This window comes from Arvicola amphibius, chromosome 11 (genome assembly GCF_903992535.2).
Source record: "Arvicola amphibius chromosome 11, mArvAmp1.2, whole genome shotgun sequence".
NCBI lineage: Eukaryota > Metazoa > Chordata > Mammalia > Rodentia > Cricetidae > Arvicola > Arvicola amphibius.
In genome coordinates, this window is record NC_052057.2 from 112,992,367 (window position 1) to 113,009,326 (window position 16,960).

General features: G+C 45.6%; 1 protein-coding gene across 2 annotated transcripts in view; it reads left to right on the forward strand.

Annotated features, from left to right (window-relative positions):
* Lyn (LYN proto-oncogene, Src family tyrosine kinase) overlaps positions 1-16,960 on the forward strand; it is a 104,687-nt gene that overhangs the window by 41,349 nt on the left and 46,378 nt on the right. The window contains exons 2-4 of one of the 2 annotated variants that reach the window (XM_038347242.2): positions 10,422-10,495; positions 14,238-14,283; positions 14,981-15,086. In XM_038347242.2, coding sequence (XP_038203170.1) covers positions 10,427-10,495; positions 14,238-14,283; positions 14,981-15,086 — 221 coding nt within the window. In that variant the 5' untranslated portion in view covers positions 10,422-10,426. Of the gene's footprint in view, positions 1-10,421; positions 10,559-14,237; positions 14,284-14,980; positions 15,087-16,960 lie in introns of both variants that reach the window. The other variant, XM_038347241.2, reaches the window with a different exon arrangement.

Sequence of the window (16,960 nt, forward strand, 5' to 3'; positions counted from 1 at the left end):
TGCAAGGGACTTTCAGGGTAGCCACGCTAAAGCTTTGTTGTGACCGTTGTCACGTGGAAATCTTTCCTCCAAAGTTCTGATGTGCTTAAATGTATAAAAGAAATAACTGTTCAGCGTCAAACTCCAGAAGTTTTGGCAGAGCGCCAACTAAATCAAGCTGAACCCAAGCTCCGTTCTTACTTCACCTGGGTCGTTTTCCTGCTGGCCATGACACTTGCAGGAACCCTCACGAAAGAGCACTGAGGTCAAAGCTAGAGTTACAGTGCTTGCTTAGAGCATGCTTGAAGCCTTCCATTAAATCACTGGAAACACTAAAAATAAAAAAATTAAAATAAATGAACTGGAAATAAGCTTCGCCGAACAGTATCTAGTTTTGAGGTGGGGACATTTAAAATATATTTGATTTCTTAATTTTAGTTATGGGTATGTGGTTGGGTTTGTACACATGTGTGCAAGTCCCTGGGTGCCAGAAGCCATGCTGGAACCCTGGAGCTTAAGTTGGTCGTGGGTTGCCTGACACAGGGTTAGGAACTGAACTTGGGTCCTTTACATGAGCAGCAAGTACTCTTTAACTGCTGAGCCATTTTTCCATAGCCCGAGGTGGGGGCATTTTTAAGGTCGATTTACTTTTTTGAAAGTTCTATATGAAAAACTCACCATTTTAAAGTAGTAAATTCTTGGGGATGGAAATATGGCTCGCCATTACAAGAGGTTCCCAGCATCAATACGGGACATCTCACGACTCCCCACAACTCCAGCTTCCGGGTAACCGATTCCATCTTCTGACTTCACATGCATATAACCTATGCACAGACACACACTAATACACATATGTAAAACTAAGAATAGCATGATCTTTAAAAGCTCCAGTTCAGTAGGTTTCAGTGTATTTTCCACAGTGCACGCCGACGCCACCACATTAGTTCTGAAACCCACCGCAATTCTGTGTAGTGCTCTTGAGGAACGTACGTATGCACTGCAGTTCAGCAGGAGGAAGACACCACGTCTTGTGAGTGTGTTCTCTCTTCAGCCCTCTGACTAGCAGTCAATAGGGAAATGCTTTAATCAGCCAGCCACCAGTCTCTTCCAGGGGAACTAGCTTGTTTTCACACAACTCCATCTCTTTCGGATGGCAGCCTAGTCCTCCAGGTTTATCCTCGCTGCCTGTCAACCTAGCGTCTATCTGGGCAGGGTCATTCTCCTACTGTTTGGGGAAGAAGCACAGATCCCTCCATGTTCTGCACAGGTCTGTGACCTTACTGAGTTAGTCTTGGGCATAGAGTGGCCGCTGAAACTTGACTGGTCACTGCCGATTTGGGGGAAGTTATACGAATGCTGAGGACCTGTGGATCTCCGGAAACTTCCACAGGCTCAGTGAGGAGAGACTGGAAATGAACTCCGAGGTCATGATACCCACTCCGCACCAAGAAGAAAGAAGTGATCCCTCCTTCAGACTTATGTCTCTTCTATGTCTAGGCTAGACACCCGGCCTAGATCAGTTATTCTTAAAGCAAATTCCTACCTCACGACCCCTTTCCCAGCTAACCACTAATAGACACAGCGCGTGGCATAGTCATGTAAATCCAGTACTTGAGAAGGTAAAGGAGAAGAACCGAAAATTAGAGGCCAGCCTGGGTTAGACAGTGAGATGTGGCCTCAGAACTAAATAAAACCAAGCAATAGCAGGTGTGGGCTGAGTGGGAGTGCTGGCTTTCCCCAATCCATCTGCTCTCCTCTGCTCCTTCTCTCTTTCTGTAAGTTCCAGCCGCCTCTCTGGTCACCCTCAGTCATCTCATAAGGCAACACTGGCCACAATGGCTCAACCCCTCCCGCCCCCCCCCCCAGCCCAATTCCTGCTCTCCCTTTCACCGACGACGACATTTAAATCCTAGGGAGGGTCTGATGTTGAAATTGGAAAACAGAAACCCAGAGAGCTATCTAGAGGGACTCTTGGCCTGAAGGAGGAACCTCCTCGTTCTCTCTTCACTTCCTGTCTCTTGAGAACTAGGAGGCAGTTAGGAAAGGGAGCTGGAGACTGGCCAGGGGCTCCCTTCCTGCGCGTGAGGAAGGTCCTCAGGAGACACAAACTTTCCTAGTGCACAGATAACACCCCCATCACACAGTGATCTCCGCAGTCACTGCACAGCACCAACTCACCGTCGAGGCCACAGGTAAGGTCACCAGGTTAGCCACTGTGGTGGCCCTGGTTTTCTGGGATAAGATCAGAGACCCTTTGAAAACCACTGAGATTTGTAGACAGAGTCTGGCCACACCCCTTTCAGCTCTGCCTGTTCCACCTGGGGTTTAGGAATAGTCTTTGTTCAGAGGATTATCCTGGTGGTCCTCTCTTCCTAAGCTGCCTGCTCTCTGTGCCTTTATGTCTCTAAGTTTCATTTCTGCAAGTGAGGTAGAGAGGGAAGCAGTGGGCAGAGGGTGAGGATAGGGACTTTCTCGTGGTGATCAAATCTATCAGTGGCTCCCGAAGGAAACTTGAGCCTGACTTCTGAAGGCGGAGAGCTCCTCTTAGGCCTCCACTCTTGTTTTCTGTCTCCATTCCTATTCCTAACTCAGGGCACTTCAGGAGATGAAGCCCGTTTACAAAGAGGGAGAAGAGCCGTGGAAGGTCTAAAAACGAGTGTAGTTTTAAAGCCAGATGAACCAAGTTCTGAGGTATTGGGTGACAATGCTGGGTCCTTTGGGGGCTAGAGTGATTGCTCCCTTTCTCTCCCATACTCTAGAACTCTGCTCCTTCCTCCCTGTCTGCCTTAGGCCAGCACTTGCACTATTTTGCAAGGTTAAGTAAGAGAGGTCCGACTTCAGGGCTCCCAAGAAGCCTTTGGGTGAGACCTGGCCTCAACCTTGTATGCCTCTTGCCTTAGCCAGTGCTAGGGCTTGCAGGTCTGTGCCACTGCGGCTAATGACACAATTTATAATGGCATGATATTTAAGTTATCAAGGGTCAAATCCTAGCGGTTTTGTCTTTAAGTTTTAAGATCTAGGGTTATACGGACCCTTCACAGAAACATTATGTTAAAATAGTCATGTCTGTAGAATGGAATAGACTAGCATGGAATAGAATACGACAATAGAACTAGAAAGATAGAAGGATCTATCCCACCCCCTTAGAGATTCCTTCTCTATCCAAGGCTGGCCTCACAGTCGTGGAAATCCTTCTGCAGCCTCGAGTGCTAGGATCATGAGCATGAACTAACATGTGATGACCGAAAGTCGGATTCCTTGGGGAGAAACTGGAATCTAATTTCCTATTTTGGGTCTAAGTTCTGCAAACTTGGACAATGGATAACTACAACAGCCACAACAAAAAGAACCTTTATGTGTTGGCAACAAGTTGAATTGATGCAGCCTGGAAACTCGTCACTTTGACCTAGTGTAGTGGTATATAGTGGTGTCTGTGTGTAATATGAGTATAGTTGCCGCGAACACCCTGGGGTCCTGTAGGGTTGCTGATGGAGAGAACCTGGCTGCAGAGACCAGGGATCCAGGTGTACAGCATCTTCCTTGTCATACAGACAGCACGCATTAGGAATTGTTACAGGGAGAGCCAACGAAGTAGGCTGGGAACAAGGAGTTAGCTTGATATTCTAGAACATGCTCTTTGGTTTAAAAAAAATCACTCGTTTACTGCCTTAAGTTCCTTAAATGAGGACTACCCATGCAAATGAATACTTGTTCTCATGAAAGAAACTTCTAGAAAGAGAAGTCATCAACCTCCCAGTTCTTAGGTGTTGGTATGTGCCCCTGTGTGAGCAAAGGGTTGCCTGTCTGCTTCTCTAGACCACAGAGGGAGCTTTTATAGGTAATCCAGTCTTGTCTTTATTGATATGTCAAACTCTGAATGATTATAATATTTGCTTGTTTTGTTTTTTGAGATGGTTTCTCTGTGCAATAGTTCTGGCTGTCCTAGGACTGACTCTGTAGACCATTACCCGAGATCCTGATGATGATTTTTAAAATGCATACTTTATTATTTAAAATATTTATAGTATCTTTTATTGATTGACAATTTCATACAATGTAACTTGGTTCTACCCACCCCCAATTCCTCTCTCTTACTTTCCACAGACACCCCAGCAACCCCCCCCCCGTACCTTCCTGCCCTCTGAGTCCAATTAGCTCTGTGAAAGAGCAGTGGGTCTCGTTGACTCACCTTGAGCTTCTGCAGCTAACCAAAGCTGCTGTGAGTCCATGAGAACAGCTGTACCATGTCCACACAGCATCCCACAGCATCTTCTCCATCCTTGGGCTCCTCGGGCTCTTACATTCTTTCCACCCCCACTTCCATGACGTTCTCCAAGCCTTGGAGGGGATGGTAGATGCCCCATTTGGGGTAGACGTCACTCATCGGTCTCTCAGTCTCAACACGTTGACTAACTAGGAGTCTCAGCATTATCTACTGCACACTGCAAAAAGAAGCTTTTTGGGCCAAGTGCAAGTGAGACTAGCACTAAGCTATGAGTGTAAATGTAAATCTGTTGAAGACAGTTTGACAACATCTCCAGTTAGCACAGCAATAGGAGTGTCCCCCCCAGCCCCCAACTTGGGTCTATGAACTACTGAGATTTGGACTTTTGAGCATGTTTATAGCAGTAAGCTTAAATTCCTTCCTGTGGAGCAGGCTTCAGATCCAGTCAGATGTTGGTTACCTTGTAACCTACATTCAACTAGTGGTCATATCTGACATATTAGTATTGTAGTATTCAGGGTTCACCCCTGGGTACTGCAGTGATGTTTCCTTTCCCTCAAAGACCTACACAGCAATGTTCAGCACCATGAGAGCTAGCCAGGCTAGAGAACATGTTCAGGTCAATTTAAGCTCTGTTTCTCTATGTCCTGTATCGAAAGTGGGGAGTGTCCCAGCAATATGGTCTTACACCTAGCTGTGGCGGGCAGTCAAGAACAATAACTATAGCCTGTGTTGTTTTGAGGTTTATTGGAGTCTCCCTGACCAATAACTCACTGGCAGGTATGCCATGCTTGGCACTAAGATTTTTATTTAGTAATTCATTGTAGACTGATTTTTCTTTGGGCCTCACAAATAATGACGCAGAGACTTATTATTAATTATGAAAGCTCAACTTTAGCTTAGGCTTGTACATCTACCTCTTATAACTTAAATTAACCATTAATTCTAATCTACGTTCTGTAGCATGGCTCAGTTCCTGTAATAGCTCGTTGAGTATGTAACATCTGTACAGTACGTCCAATTTCTTTAGAATCCCACTGGCATCTCTCGTACACCTAGATTCATCTTTTACTTCCTCTCCCTGCCAGGAAGTCCCACCCATCTCTCCTGCCTAGCTATTGGCTGTTCAGCTCTTTATTCCACCAATCACAGCACTACATCTTCACACAGTGTACAATTATTCCAGAGCAATTCATGTCTCCTGGAGAAGCACTGTTCATCCATATTGGATGGCTGTATTCAGCACTGCCCCCTGCAAAAAAAGAAACCAATTTTTATTACATTTTTGAAATGGTGTGTTCTCACATGTCAAAGCATACATATAGCGTTTCTTTCACCATGTAGGTCCCAGGGATAACTCAGGCTGTCAGACTTTCAGCAAGCACCTTTACCTCCCAGGCATTGGCATCTTATTTTTATATTTTTTAAAATTAACATTACAAAGTAATGATTTTCCATAGGGTTCTTTTACATTCTCAGTTTTAGTTAACACCCCCCATCCCTCTAGATAATAATTACTTTTAAATAAAGCATCTACATATTAAATATGCCTTTATTTACTACTATAAATGCTATGAGATCAATTGGGAGTCATGGTACATGCCTGAAATCCCAGCACTGGGGAACCTTAGGCAGGAGGACTACAAATTCAAGGCCAGCCTGAACTACATAGAGGTAGTGTGAAGAGAGAAAGAAAGAAGTGTAATACCAAGAAGAAACAACGCACACAGTATCACCTGTGGCACTCCACTAAGTCCATTGGATATAAACTAGAATTCTTGAGAGGGACACACACTGTCTCTGAAGAAGGCTGGTCCCTTTCCTCTCTCCTGGTGATTTACACGGTTCCTGAAGTAAACCCAGCGTGAACTCAGAGCTCAGCTGTGCTAGATAAGTCACCCACGGCATAAGCACCTTGCTCTCACCTCTTCTCCTTGGTCCTGACTGTCTGGAGCCATTGTATTAATCTCATGACTGGTTCTTACGGTGAGACATTTTTATAACATCTTAAGAGGCAGCCTATGAAAACGATCTCTTCTAGTTTTGTTAAGAGAATGTGTACTTCCAACCAGTTTGGAGCATGTGTTAAAATGTTAAACACATGGGCTGTGATTAGCCCGAGGCCAGCTTGTGCCCAGCCTGAGACCAGCCTGGGTGGTGCGGAAGGGAGGCCCAGCTGCAGACTGGCTCTGTACCAGCCTGATTCTCCCAGCTATTCTCTCCTCTATGAAGTGAGCATCAGAATTCCGTGGACAGTGACTTTCTTCGAGGATTAAAAAGAAGCTCGGCACATTGTAGGCTTAATAAAAGATGTCAAAGAAAAGGTGCAGATCAGCCCAAGTGCTCATAGCCTTCGGAAATGTCTAACAGCGCCTCAGTGTCTGACGGGAATAGCTGTGTTTGGGGATTTTCTGGTTCTTTCCCTCAGCATGTGGAGCTGCGGGACCTGGTCGGGTTTGTGTGCAGGAGCCCACTCCTGAGCTCTGTGAACGCTTGAGCTCAGCCTGGGCCGTGCCGTGTTCTGCGGTATTCTCACTTTCCGTCTGTCACACAACAAACATCTGTCTCTCCGCTCACTGTGGTGATGGCGGGGGTGGGGGGACACAAAATACCAAGCAAATAATAATTGGTGGGAACACCAGTCTAGACTGACGCCCCGCCCCCTCCACCCGCTACTTTACGCTTGTCCTCCTCAGACGATTGTCGGCACCTCTCCTGCATGCACAAGGCCTGAAGGATGGGCCCTTGTTGGGGGGCGGCTTCCCCCAACCGGCCCTCGCTAGCCCAGCTTATGTTTCCCATAAAGGTATCGCTCAGAAGTAGAGTTCTCCACATCTCTGCATCAGTCTAGCTAGAGAATTTCTGTGGCTCCCTGCTGGAACGAAGGTGGCACTGCTTGACATGCTACAAGCGTAACATGTGCCAGTAAGCACTCCTAATCACATATACCTATGTGCGTGCACACCAACATGCCACATGTGTTTTGTACTGTGTGTAATATATATATAAATTTAGTTTTTCAATACAAGGTTTCCCTGTGTAGCCCAGGCTGTCCTGGAACTCTCTGTAGATCAGGCTGGCCTCAAACTTACAGAAATCCTCCTGCTTCTGCCTCCTGAATGCTGGGATTAAAGGCATGTGTCACCACCACCTGGCCAAAATGAATGAATTTTGTATATCTGTCCATAATATCCACTTAAGTTTTACACCAGACTTAACCTTTTTTGAAATTTTCAAAACTCTAGGAAAAGGTAAAAAGATCTGTCCCTTTCATAGAGTCACCGATTTCGTGTCCTTAGGCACATCGCTGCCCCTCTCCTACACCCCCCTCTTACTATGGTGGACGGATCAAGAGTCGCAAAGACGTGCACCCTCACTCCCCCACACACCCCCATCCTGCATCGCCAAGGTGCTGTTACCAAATCTATAAAAATGAGGCGAATCCTTGTGGCATACTGGGGCTGCCTCCCGTCTCCTCCGACTACCCCGGCCGTGGGTTCTGTGTTCCCGCTCCACATACTGTACTTGTGCCATTCATTCCTTTCTGCAGTGCCTGCTCAGATGGAACCGTGTCCCTCAGGGGTGTGCTCAGCTAGACCCCATCCCTAGGCCCTTTCGTATGGAACAATGCTGCTCTCTTTCCCCTATGGGAGTTCCTGGCCAGGCATTTTAGAATAGGGCCCATTCTAGACTTTTCTCATTGTATCTGCCTTCCCACTACCTATATTTTCTGCAAACTAGTAAGTGAGTTCTTCTATCAAGACTTCTTTTTAAAAAACAGAATGATTAATTAGTTAATTTTTTTTGAGACGGGGTCTCACAGTGTAGCTCAGACTGGACTTGAATCTTGTTTTCCAACCTTTGAGCTTTGAGAGTACAGATGAGCAACCATCTCTGGCTCCAAACCACAGTTTTGGAAAGGGCCATTCTAGAGGCTTCTACCACACATGCTGTCCTCTTCCTTCACCACTGATACTTTTTTTTGTCAGACAGGACCCACGTGGGTCTGTTGTGAGCACAAAGCCTGGTGTTCGCAGAGGTACACCTGTTTCTTCTCTCACTGATAGGCTAAGCTAGGTATGGCTGCTCACCCAGCATCCGGGCGCCAGCTCACTGTGAGTTTGAGGCCAGCCTGAGAGACAGAGTAAGTTCCAGGCCACCCTGGGGTACAGAGTGAGACCTTGTCAAAAAATAAAAATGAAAAAGAGAAGGAGGAAGAGGAAGATGAGGGGGGAAAGGGGAAGAAAGAGGAAAGAAAGGGGGAAGGGCCTTGGGTCCCACCTGGAGCAGTGGTGCTATTTGAGCCCTTGGGGCAGCACAGCAAACTCAACAGAGTGAGGTTGTGGGCAAATAGGATGCTCAGCCCCTGTTAGGACCCCAGACGCCGCCCCCTCTCTGGAGCTTCCCCGTGCTCAGAGGTCTGGCTTCCATGGCTTTCCTGTCACCATCGGAAGGGATGATCAGCTGGGCAGCGTTTTTGAGCAAGGGTGGGGTGAAGAATGGATTGGGGAACGAGTTTAGGCTTATGTACAGATCATCTCCTAAACCCATCTCCATTTTAGAAACGTAGGTTATGAAAAGAAGAAGAGAGGCTGTTTTGCAGCAAAGGGCTCGCTTCCTCTTTATTCTGGGAACTACCGCTTGCCACTTTGCTAGTTTCAGAAAAGGAGTGGCTGGCCCTCAGAGACTTCACACCCTGCCTGTTGAAGAAATGAAGCCCAGGTCCCAAGAGCTAGCCAAAACCTGTGGGAGAGCAGGACAGTGAGCAGAGCAGTGCAGGCTCCATTCCTGCTGCCAGCCACCTAAGAAGCCCGTGAGCATAGTCCGGAATTCAATCATAAAGCCACACTGCGTTCAGTGAGCTGGCGGTCTGAGAAGACAATGGGTTAATTAACAACATGGAAAATCTCTTCCATCTCACCCCAGCCAGCAGATTAGGGAAAGGGGGTGGGGGGAAACGAAGGTGGTCAGTCACCCAGAGTTCAATCCTGCCTCCCTGGTTAAGTTGGCAGCCAAGTTCCTGAGACCTCTGTGAAGTCCCTGCCTTTTGTTTTTATCTGTGCACTCTTCACTTGTTCTGTGGCTTTTTGGGACCAGGTTCCATTTGTTCCTTCTCCTCCCCCTGTTCTTCTTTTGGATTTTTGAAAATAATTATTTTTGAGATGATAATATAATTACATTGTTTCAGGCACTTCCTCAAAGGCTGAGTCAAATTAGTTTCTGCACCAGTCTCGGACTCCTTCTGGGGCATTTGGGGCTCGGGCTGAGGGCAGGGATAACTCAGAGCAAACAAACATTGTGCCGGCACTCACCCCTCAGTTCTGTCTGTCGTCACGGCTGGTAGGTATAGATGACGTCATTGTCACTGTGCCTTTAGTACTGCCACCTGGCTTGCAGTTGGATGTCTTGCTGGGAAGCCTACGAGACTGGACCATCTGAATGGTCTTTCAAGCATCCTTTCTCCCTGACCTATGTCTTGACGAAGGCAACACCACGTGTGTAGGTTCCCAAGCCCCGTACAGGAGACTCTAGCTGTAAATCACACCGCCGGTGGAGACTCCAGCCCTTTCTGTCACTTGTCTTTCAGGAACACAAACTAAACTGATAGCATTGTACCCACCATGGTCCTCTGTCTCCAGCTCCGACCCCTTGCCTTTGCTGCCTGCTCCTTCACGAAAGGACTCATTCTGGTTGCACTGGTTCATGGAACAGAATTACCTGGGTTCTCTATGGCTACCTCTGAAAAGCCTTCCTGGATCTCCTTTGCTGATTTTGACACCAGATTTAAACCCATCCCATCTCAACCTTCAGGAAGCTTCTCGGACCAGCGCCTTCTCTTCTTGCTTCAATTAGAAGTCCTGTCCTTCATTAGGACTCCTGTATCCTGTATCCTGTGTCACAGGCTCATCCGAGCATACTGTAATGCCAATTCACACTCCTTTGCCACAAAAATAGGAGCACCTTTATTATAGGAATTGGGTTGTTGTAAAGGCGAGGCGCTCAGTAAAGAGTTTTCAGTGAATGAAGGAAGGAACCAATGAATAACCAAGATAACCTCTTTCCAAACAGCATCCACCTTTGAGTGTATTAATCAGCGTGTAACAATGAATAGAAGCATATCCCTTTTGCTCTTCTTTAATACAGAGATTTGAGTGGCTTTAAGCCAATTCTGGATTGATTAAAAAAAAACAATGCCATTGCTTTTCTATTCCAACAGGAAATATGGGATGTATAAAATCAAAAAGGAAAGACAATCTGAATGACGATGGAGTAGATTCGAAGACTCAACCAGTACGTAACACTGACCGAACTATTTATGTGAGAGATCCAACGTCCAATAAGCAGCAAAGGCCAGTAAGTAGAATAGTCTCAGGGGAGAGATCCCACCGCAGGATCAGAGCATGGCTGTGCAATTAAAACCTCAATCTTTGCATGCAAAAAAAAAATCATATTGTTCACATAGACCCCAAATAAGTTTTATATGCCTCATAACTTAATCCTTTGAAGAATGTGTAGAGATTTTAGGGATAATGCAGTCACTTACTAGTTGGTAACCAGGTCTTTGGTTGCATGTTTACCATGGAAAAAGGCATCTTTCATGCTACTATTGCAAAGACCCAGAATAGATCCAGGCCCGCATGGCAGCAGGGCAGTTAGTGATATCAGCTCCATGTTCTAGGGACAAAAGGATTTGTTGGGTTTAAACCAGAAGCTAAAACACATGCGAGTTGGACATTGCATTTTATTCTATCTTGTCTTTATGTCAACTGACTTAAAAGAGTACGCAGAGTGTGGTTGTTAGGATTTGTGATAGTTGAGTAAAAGGTTAAGAAAAGGTACATCTCCAAACTTTACATGGCTGCCCACATTAGATACTTGATATAAGCGATGGGTCACCTGATGCATTTGGAAAAGAAGTGACACCGGATTTTAAAGCCTCAGGGAATTCAGAACCTACGATAACTATAGCTAAATTTGCTTTCCTTTGGAGCTTGTAACCTGGCATGTAGTCTTCCATTTAATGTCTGTATACCCCCCCACATCCCGGTTTTTATAGACTGTTCTGGCATTTAAAATGAAAACAACTTATTCCAATTTAGCCCAAATGGCTTTATTGACAGTTTGGCCAGGCGTGGTGGTGCCTACCTGTAATCACAGCACTTTGGCAGCAGAGGCAGGCAGCCTGGTCCACGCAGCAAGTTCCAGGACGGTCAGGGCTGTAAGAGTGAAACCCTGCCTCAAAGAACAAAACAGAAGCATCGGCTGTTTCTCCTGTTGTACCTATGTTTTTAAGAGGCTTGGCATTTTAGAAATATATTGTCATTGTCCAGTCCTGCTGAGGACCATTGCCTAGCCCGTCCCCATTATCCATAACCTATCAGAATCAACTGTCACCAATTAGACTGACTAGTCAAAGTTAAAGAGAAGTGGAGATGAATGGTGGCCACATTGTGCTGTTAAGTTATTTTACAAAATGTTTCTGGATAGACTTTATCTACATACCATGTAATACTGCATATAGAGGGGCTGGAGAGATGGCTGTGGTTAAGAGTACCGGCTGCTCTTCCAGAGGACCTGAGTTCAGGTCCCATTGCCCATATGGTAGATCACAACCTTCTGTGCCTCTAGTTCCTGGACACAGGACACCTGTCCTGGCCTCTGCCAGCGCCAGGCCTGCACATGGTACACAGATACTGGTGAAGGCAAAATACCTAAACTCATAAAAATAAATAAAAAAACTTGAAAAGGAAATAACTTGAGAAGATATAGAAAAAATTATAGTATAGGAAATGTATCCACATAAAATGTATAAGATTATTTAAAACATTAGTAATTTGGTGTTGGTGAATGTCTATCAATATACAACTTAAAAACACTTCATAGGTATAGATGATATAGGGTTATATTCTTAAATAAATGCGATTAATAGAAAAGTAAAAGGCACTGACATCATGGTAGTTTTCTTGTAGAATTCAAAGTTCTTATTAAAGGTTCTATTTCTTTCCCTTAACAAATGCTAATTATTTGATTTTATAATTTTGTGATTGATTTTTATTGATTTTATGTGCTTTAAAACCCAAGGGTTTTGTTTTGTTTTGGTCTGTTTGTTATGTTTATTTGTTCAGGTGTTTTTATTTAGGAAATCAAGAAAGAGTAGTTAAAAAAACAAATATTCTGTGTAAAAAAGTTTACAAATCAGTTGGAAATAAATAGTGAACATGTTTAAAATCTTTCAATTCCCTAACACTTACCAGAAAACTTTAAGTTCAGGTCTTCTGTGGCCACAGATGATCTCCCAAAGCTCCTAGTTTGGTCTCGTTCTATAACCCTAAGTAGGGCTCTCAGCCTTTGCCATGTGAAAAAATACACGTACCCCATTGATTATAAAGAGCTCCGAAAGGAGGAGAAGGAGGAACTGATGTGAAGCCAATAACACTCACGGAAAATCTATTGATGAGAAAACCTATTAAGAGAAACTCTGGGGGCTGGAGAGATGGCTCAGTGGTTAAGAGCATTGCCTGCTCTTCCAAAGGTTCTGAGTTCAATTCCCAGCAACCACATGGTGGCTCACAACCATCTGTAATGAGGTCTGGTTCCCTCTTCTGGCCTGCAGACATACAGACAGAATGTTGTATACCTAATAATAAAATAAATAAATATTTTTTTAAAAAAAGAGAAAGAAACTCTGTTCTGGAGTGAGGTCACGGGGTCACACGTATGTGCTTTGGTCTTACAAAAGTGGTCCAGAATGGGCTGGATGAGCTAGCATGACCTATATTCCCTGTCTCTAGGAGGGTCGGTTAGTCCCTTACAGTTCAGGGCCAGCCTAGGCAGCCAGCAGGTCTCGCATGAAGATGGGCTTTAGTGTCTTTTTAAACTAACCTCTCTGGCATTTGCAGATCAGCTTGCTGCTTTCGGATTATTTAATTTTTCAACTAATTGCTTCCCCTAAATCATACCAAATAGACTGTGATTCTTAATTATGCAAATCTGAATGATTAAAACGGCAGTCTAGAACGTCTTTAAGTCTTGAATGTTAATATGGGCCCTGATTTCCTACAACTCCAGTCCTTCCCTCAGTGAGGTGGAGATTTTACGGGCTCGCTCTCAGAGAAATTTCTATTTCCCTATAAACCTTTTGGTCCTGTTCCCTGAAATGACTCTCGAGGTAAAGCAGAGGAGATGGCTGAAGTTCAGGCCCTGTCAGGAGCCCATACACACCCCCAGCAATGCTCTTGTTGAAAAGGGTTTGGATTAGAAGAGACTGCACCCGTCCTCTGTGCTACCAGGATCTGCCTGGCCATGCAACTTGCTGCTGTCATAACTGGAGATGCCCCTGACCCCCAGACAGAGTCAGGGTCACACAAGAAAGCCTGACTCCGTTGGGCTTCTGTTTATCTGTTAATGACAGGGCCTGATCAGATGTTTAAATAAGTTCAGGAAACATGGAGATAGCCGGTGACAATGTCTCAAAGTTGTCACTGTGATGTTTTGCTGCGCTGGCCCTACCTACTGTTTGGTTTCCATGGCTACTGCGCCTCCAGCCTTTAATTCTTTCTAGGCAGAAAGTGGTACATTTTACCCAGACCTCACCCAGCAGTGAGTTTAAGGAATTCTTCTTCGCCTTCTGCAGAGGGGCTGTAAGTCTAGAAACAGGCCACGCACGGGGAAAACTGCCACCTTAAATATTAGAGTTCTGTTGAAAACAAGAGAAAGAATCATGGCAGGCTGGCATCTAATCCCATCTTGTGAAGCCCTACCCACTTGGTCTGTTGCCCCCCAAGGACTACATGTCCAGAAAAAGCCCTGAAAATGACTGTGTAGGTAGGGCCCTACAGAGGATGGGAGCCTTGCTCTGAGCCTTGCTGGCAACGGCATCACCCCGTAAGATCTGTCTGTTTAGCTCTTCTTTCCTTCTTCGCAACTGCAAATCTGAGCCTCACTGGTCGCCATTAGAAAATGATAGACAACACGCATGTGAGAAGAGAAGGCTGAACGTGACTTTTTGTCCCTAACAAATACTCTTTCGTAGGTTTCAGAATCTCAACTTTTACCAGGACAAAGGTTTCAAACGAAAGGTATGTTTTCTTAACAATATAATTAGTGTTTAGTTCGCTGTTGTGGGAAATATATGTATATAAACATATCCCTCCTTCGACTGTTTTTTAAATGTAGAGTTCAGAGGCGGGAAATCCGCACTGCTGTGCGCACCTCACACCTGCATCCATCAGAGAAGGGTTCCATGATCCGCAGTGGAACTCTATCATTAAACACTCAGGGTTCTCCTCTCCCTTCTGCTGCAGGCAGCTGCCCTTATGCTTTCTGTCCCTATGAATTTGATTGCTCTAGGTAGCCCACGTGGTTGGAAATATACAGCCTTTGTCATCTTGTGGCTGGCTCATTTAACTTAACGTAAAGTCTTCAAGGTTCATCTATGATATATTGTGTGTCAGAGCTTCAATTCTTTTTAATTGAATATTATTTTATTGTATGTACGGGTCACATTTTGTTCATCACACTGATGGATACTAGAGTAGATTCCACTTTTGGGGACCCTGACGGTGCTGTCATTGTCAGAGGTACATCCTTTCCTAAACATAGTTTGGGAATTAAAGTAGCTCCCTCGGTTTGGTGCATACAGTCTGCAGTTCGTGTTATTGTAGTTGGGAAGCACACAGCCTTGTACCGTGGCCCTTCTCTCCATCATTTCCTCTCTTCCTGCATGTTTATGCTGATAGGTTCTGAAAGGGCTTTGCTTATATCTTTTGTTCTTAGATCCAGAGGAGCAAGGGGACATTGTGGTAGCCTTGTACCCTTACGATGGCATCCACCCAGATGACTTGTCCTTCAAGAAAGGAGAAAAGATGAAGGTTCTGGAAGAGTAAGTGTGTTCAGGCCCTGGCAGCGTCTTGGCCACAGCTCTTGTAGAAGGCTCTTTCACTTTCCTTAGGTGGCAGGAACAGAGCAAAAGGAACGTCCCTTTCAAGTGTGGCTGTGGGCACCTCTGTCGTTTCTCCCAACTAGGACAGACGTTAGTTTCTTCACCAATGCACTACCTAAGAAGTGTGGTTCTGTATGGCATGCTACTTAAGATGGCCACTGTGGAGTTTGGGAGATAACTCAGTCGTAACCCGAGTTAGTGCCCAGGACCCACCTTTGAAAAAGAAAAGGCTGGGTATGTTGGCACAGCACTGGGGAAGTAGAAACAGGTGAATCCCTGAGGTCTCTCTGGCCAGCCAGTCTAAAATACTGGCAAGTTCCAGGCCCATGAGAGACTGCCTCTTAAAAACAAGATTGGCAGCATCTGAAGAATGACAGCTGAGGCTATCCTCTGGCATGTACACACATGTACACATGTGATGTGTGCTGTACAGTGCACCTGTACATTCTTGAATGCACACACAAACTTAAAAGGCCATTTTTCTTTATTCTATTGCTTGGATTTAGACAGGGCTCGCGGGCTGGTTGGTGTGATTTCCAAGGGTTTGCTAAGGACGTGGTGCCATAGCCACAGCCATGCTGGAAAGCCCTGCTCAGCTGCGGCACTTCTGCCCTGAAGCTGCTTGGATGTTTTGTTTCCTTGACCTATGTGTGTTGACTCACACATGCCTGACTCTGGTCAGGCCACAGGGCACAGGGCAGTGAGGAGGGAGAACAAGGAACTCTGAGCACTTACTCTAACTTCCTTCTTGCACTGAATTTGCATGAAGCAGTGCCCTGACCCCGATCTGCCAAAGTGGGGGGAAGAAGGGAGGCTGCCTCACGGAAGGTTCCAGAGGGCTGTGCCAGAGCTTCAGCATGAACTTGTGTGTAAATGTGGCCCTTCCTTCTGATGTTTGCATGACCTTGAAAAGTCACTCAGTCTGTTCCTTTTAGCTTTTGAAGTGGGCATGACACCACAGGATTGTGGTGAGCATGGTGTGCATGCATGTGTGTGTGTGTGTGTGTGTGTGTACACAGTTGTCTCTGAGCGTCTGTCAGGAATGGGTTCCAGGACCACTGGTGTATACTAAAAGCCCATGTGTTCTTGTCTTCGACACAAAAATAGCACACCCTCCACATACTTTATTTTAAAATATTTATTCTTCGAGAATTCCATGCACATATACAATAAACATGATCATATTCACCCCCTCACTTCCTCCGGTATCCCCTGCATCCCACATGAACACCCCTTTCAGCCTCACATCCTCCTCCTTTCCTTCTCATAGCAAGTAAATCCATCAGTGCTGCCCACATGTGCATGAGTGTGGGACCGTGTACCAGTGGCCACATCCCCGAAGACCTGTTCTCCCCTGCCAGGCAGCTGTCCACTGCCAGGAGAGCTCATCCCCTACTACCCCTCCCCCAGTATATCAAACAACCTCTGGATGATGCCTCATGTCTCCCACCGTGTGGTTGTGATTGCTATGAAAACAGCCTTATGTTGTACTTAAACAGAGAAGAAGAAATCATAGACATAAAAGTTTGCCTAGCGTGTGCAAGGCCCTAGGTTCAATACCCCTGCGTGGAGAAATAAAAGCATTCAGCCTCAAAGCTCCATCTATATAAGTTCAGGGTACAGCTGGCTGAATTTGAAGGTGGAGGAGGCACAGGCTACCTGTGTGGATAAACAGTTCACAGGTACAGCTCACAGTTGGTTAGGATCGCCTTTTCCTCACAGACAGGGGCCTGGTCTGTGTAGGGGCATTTGGAGAGGAACAGGGAGGTTTCCAGGGACCAATTCCACCCCACACCCCTTTCTCTAGCTCAAGG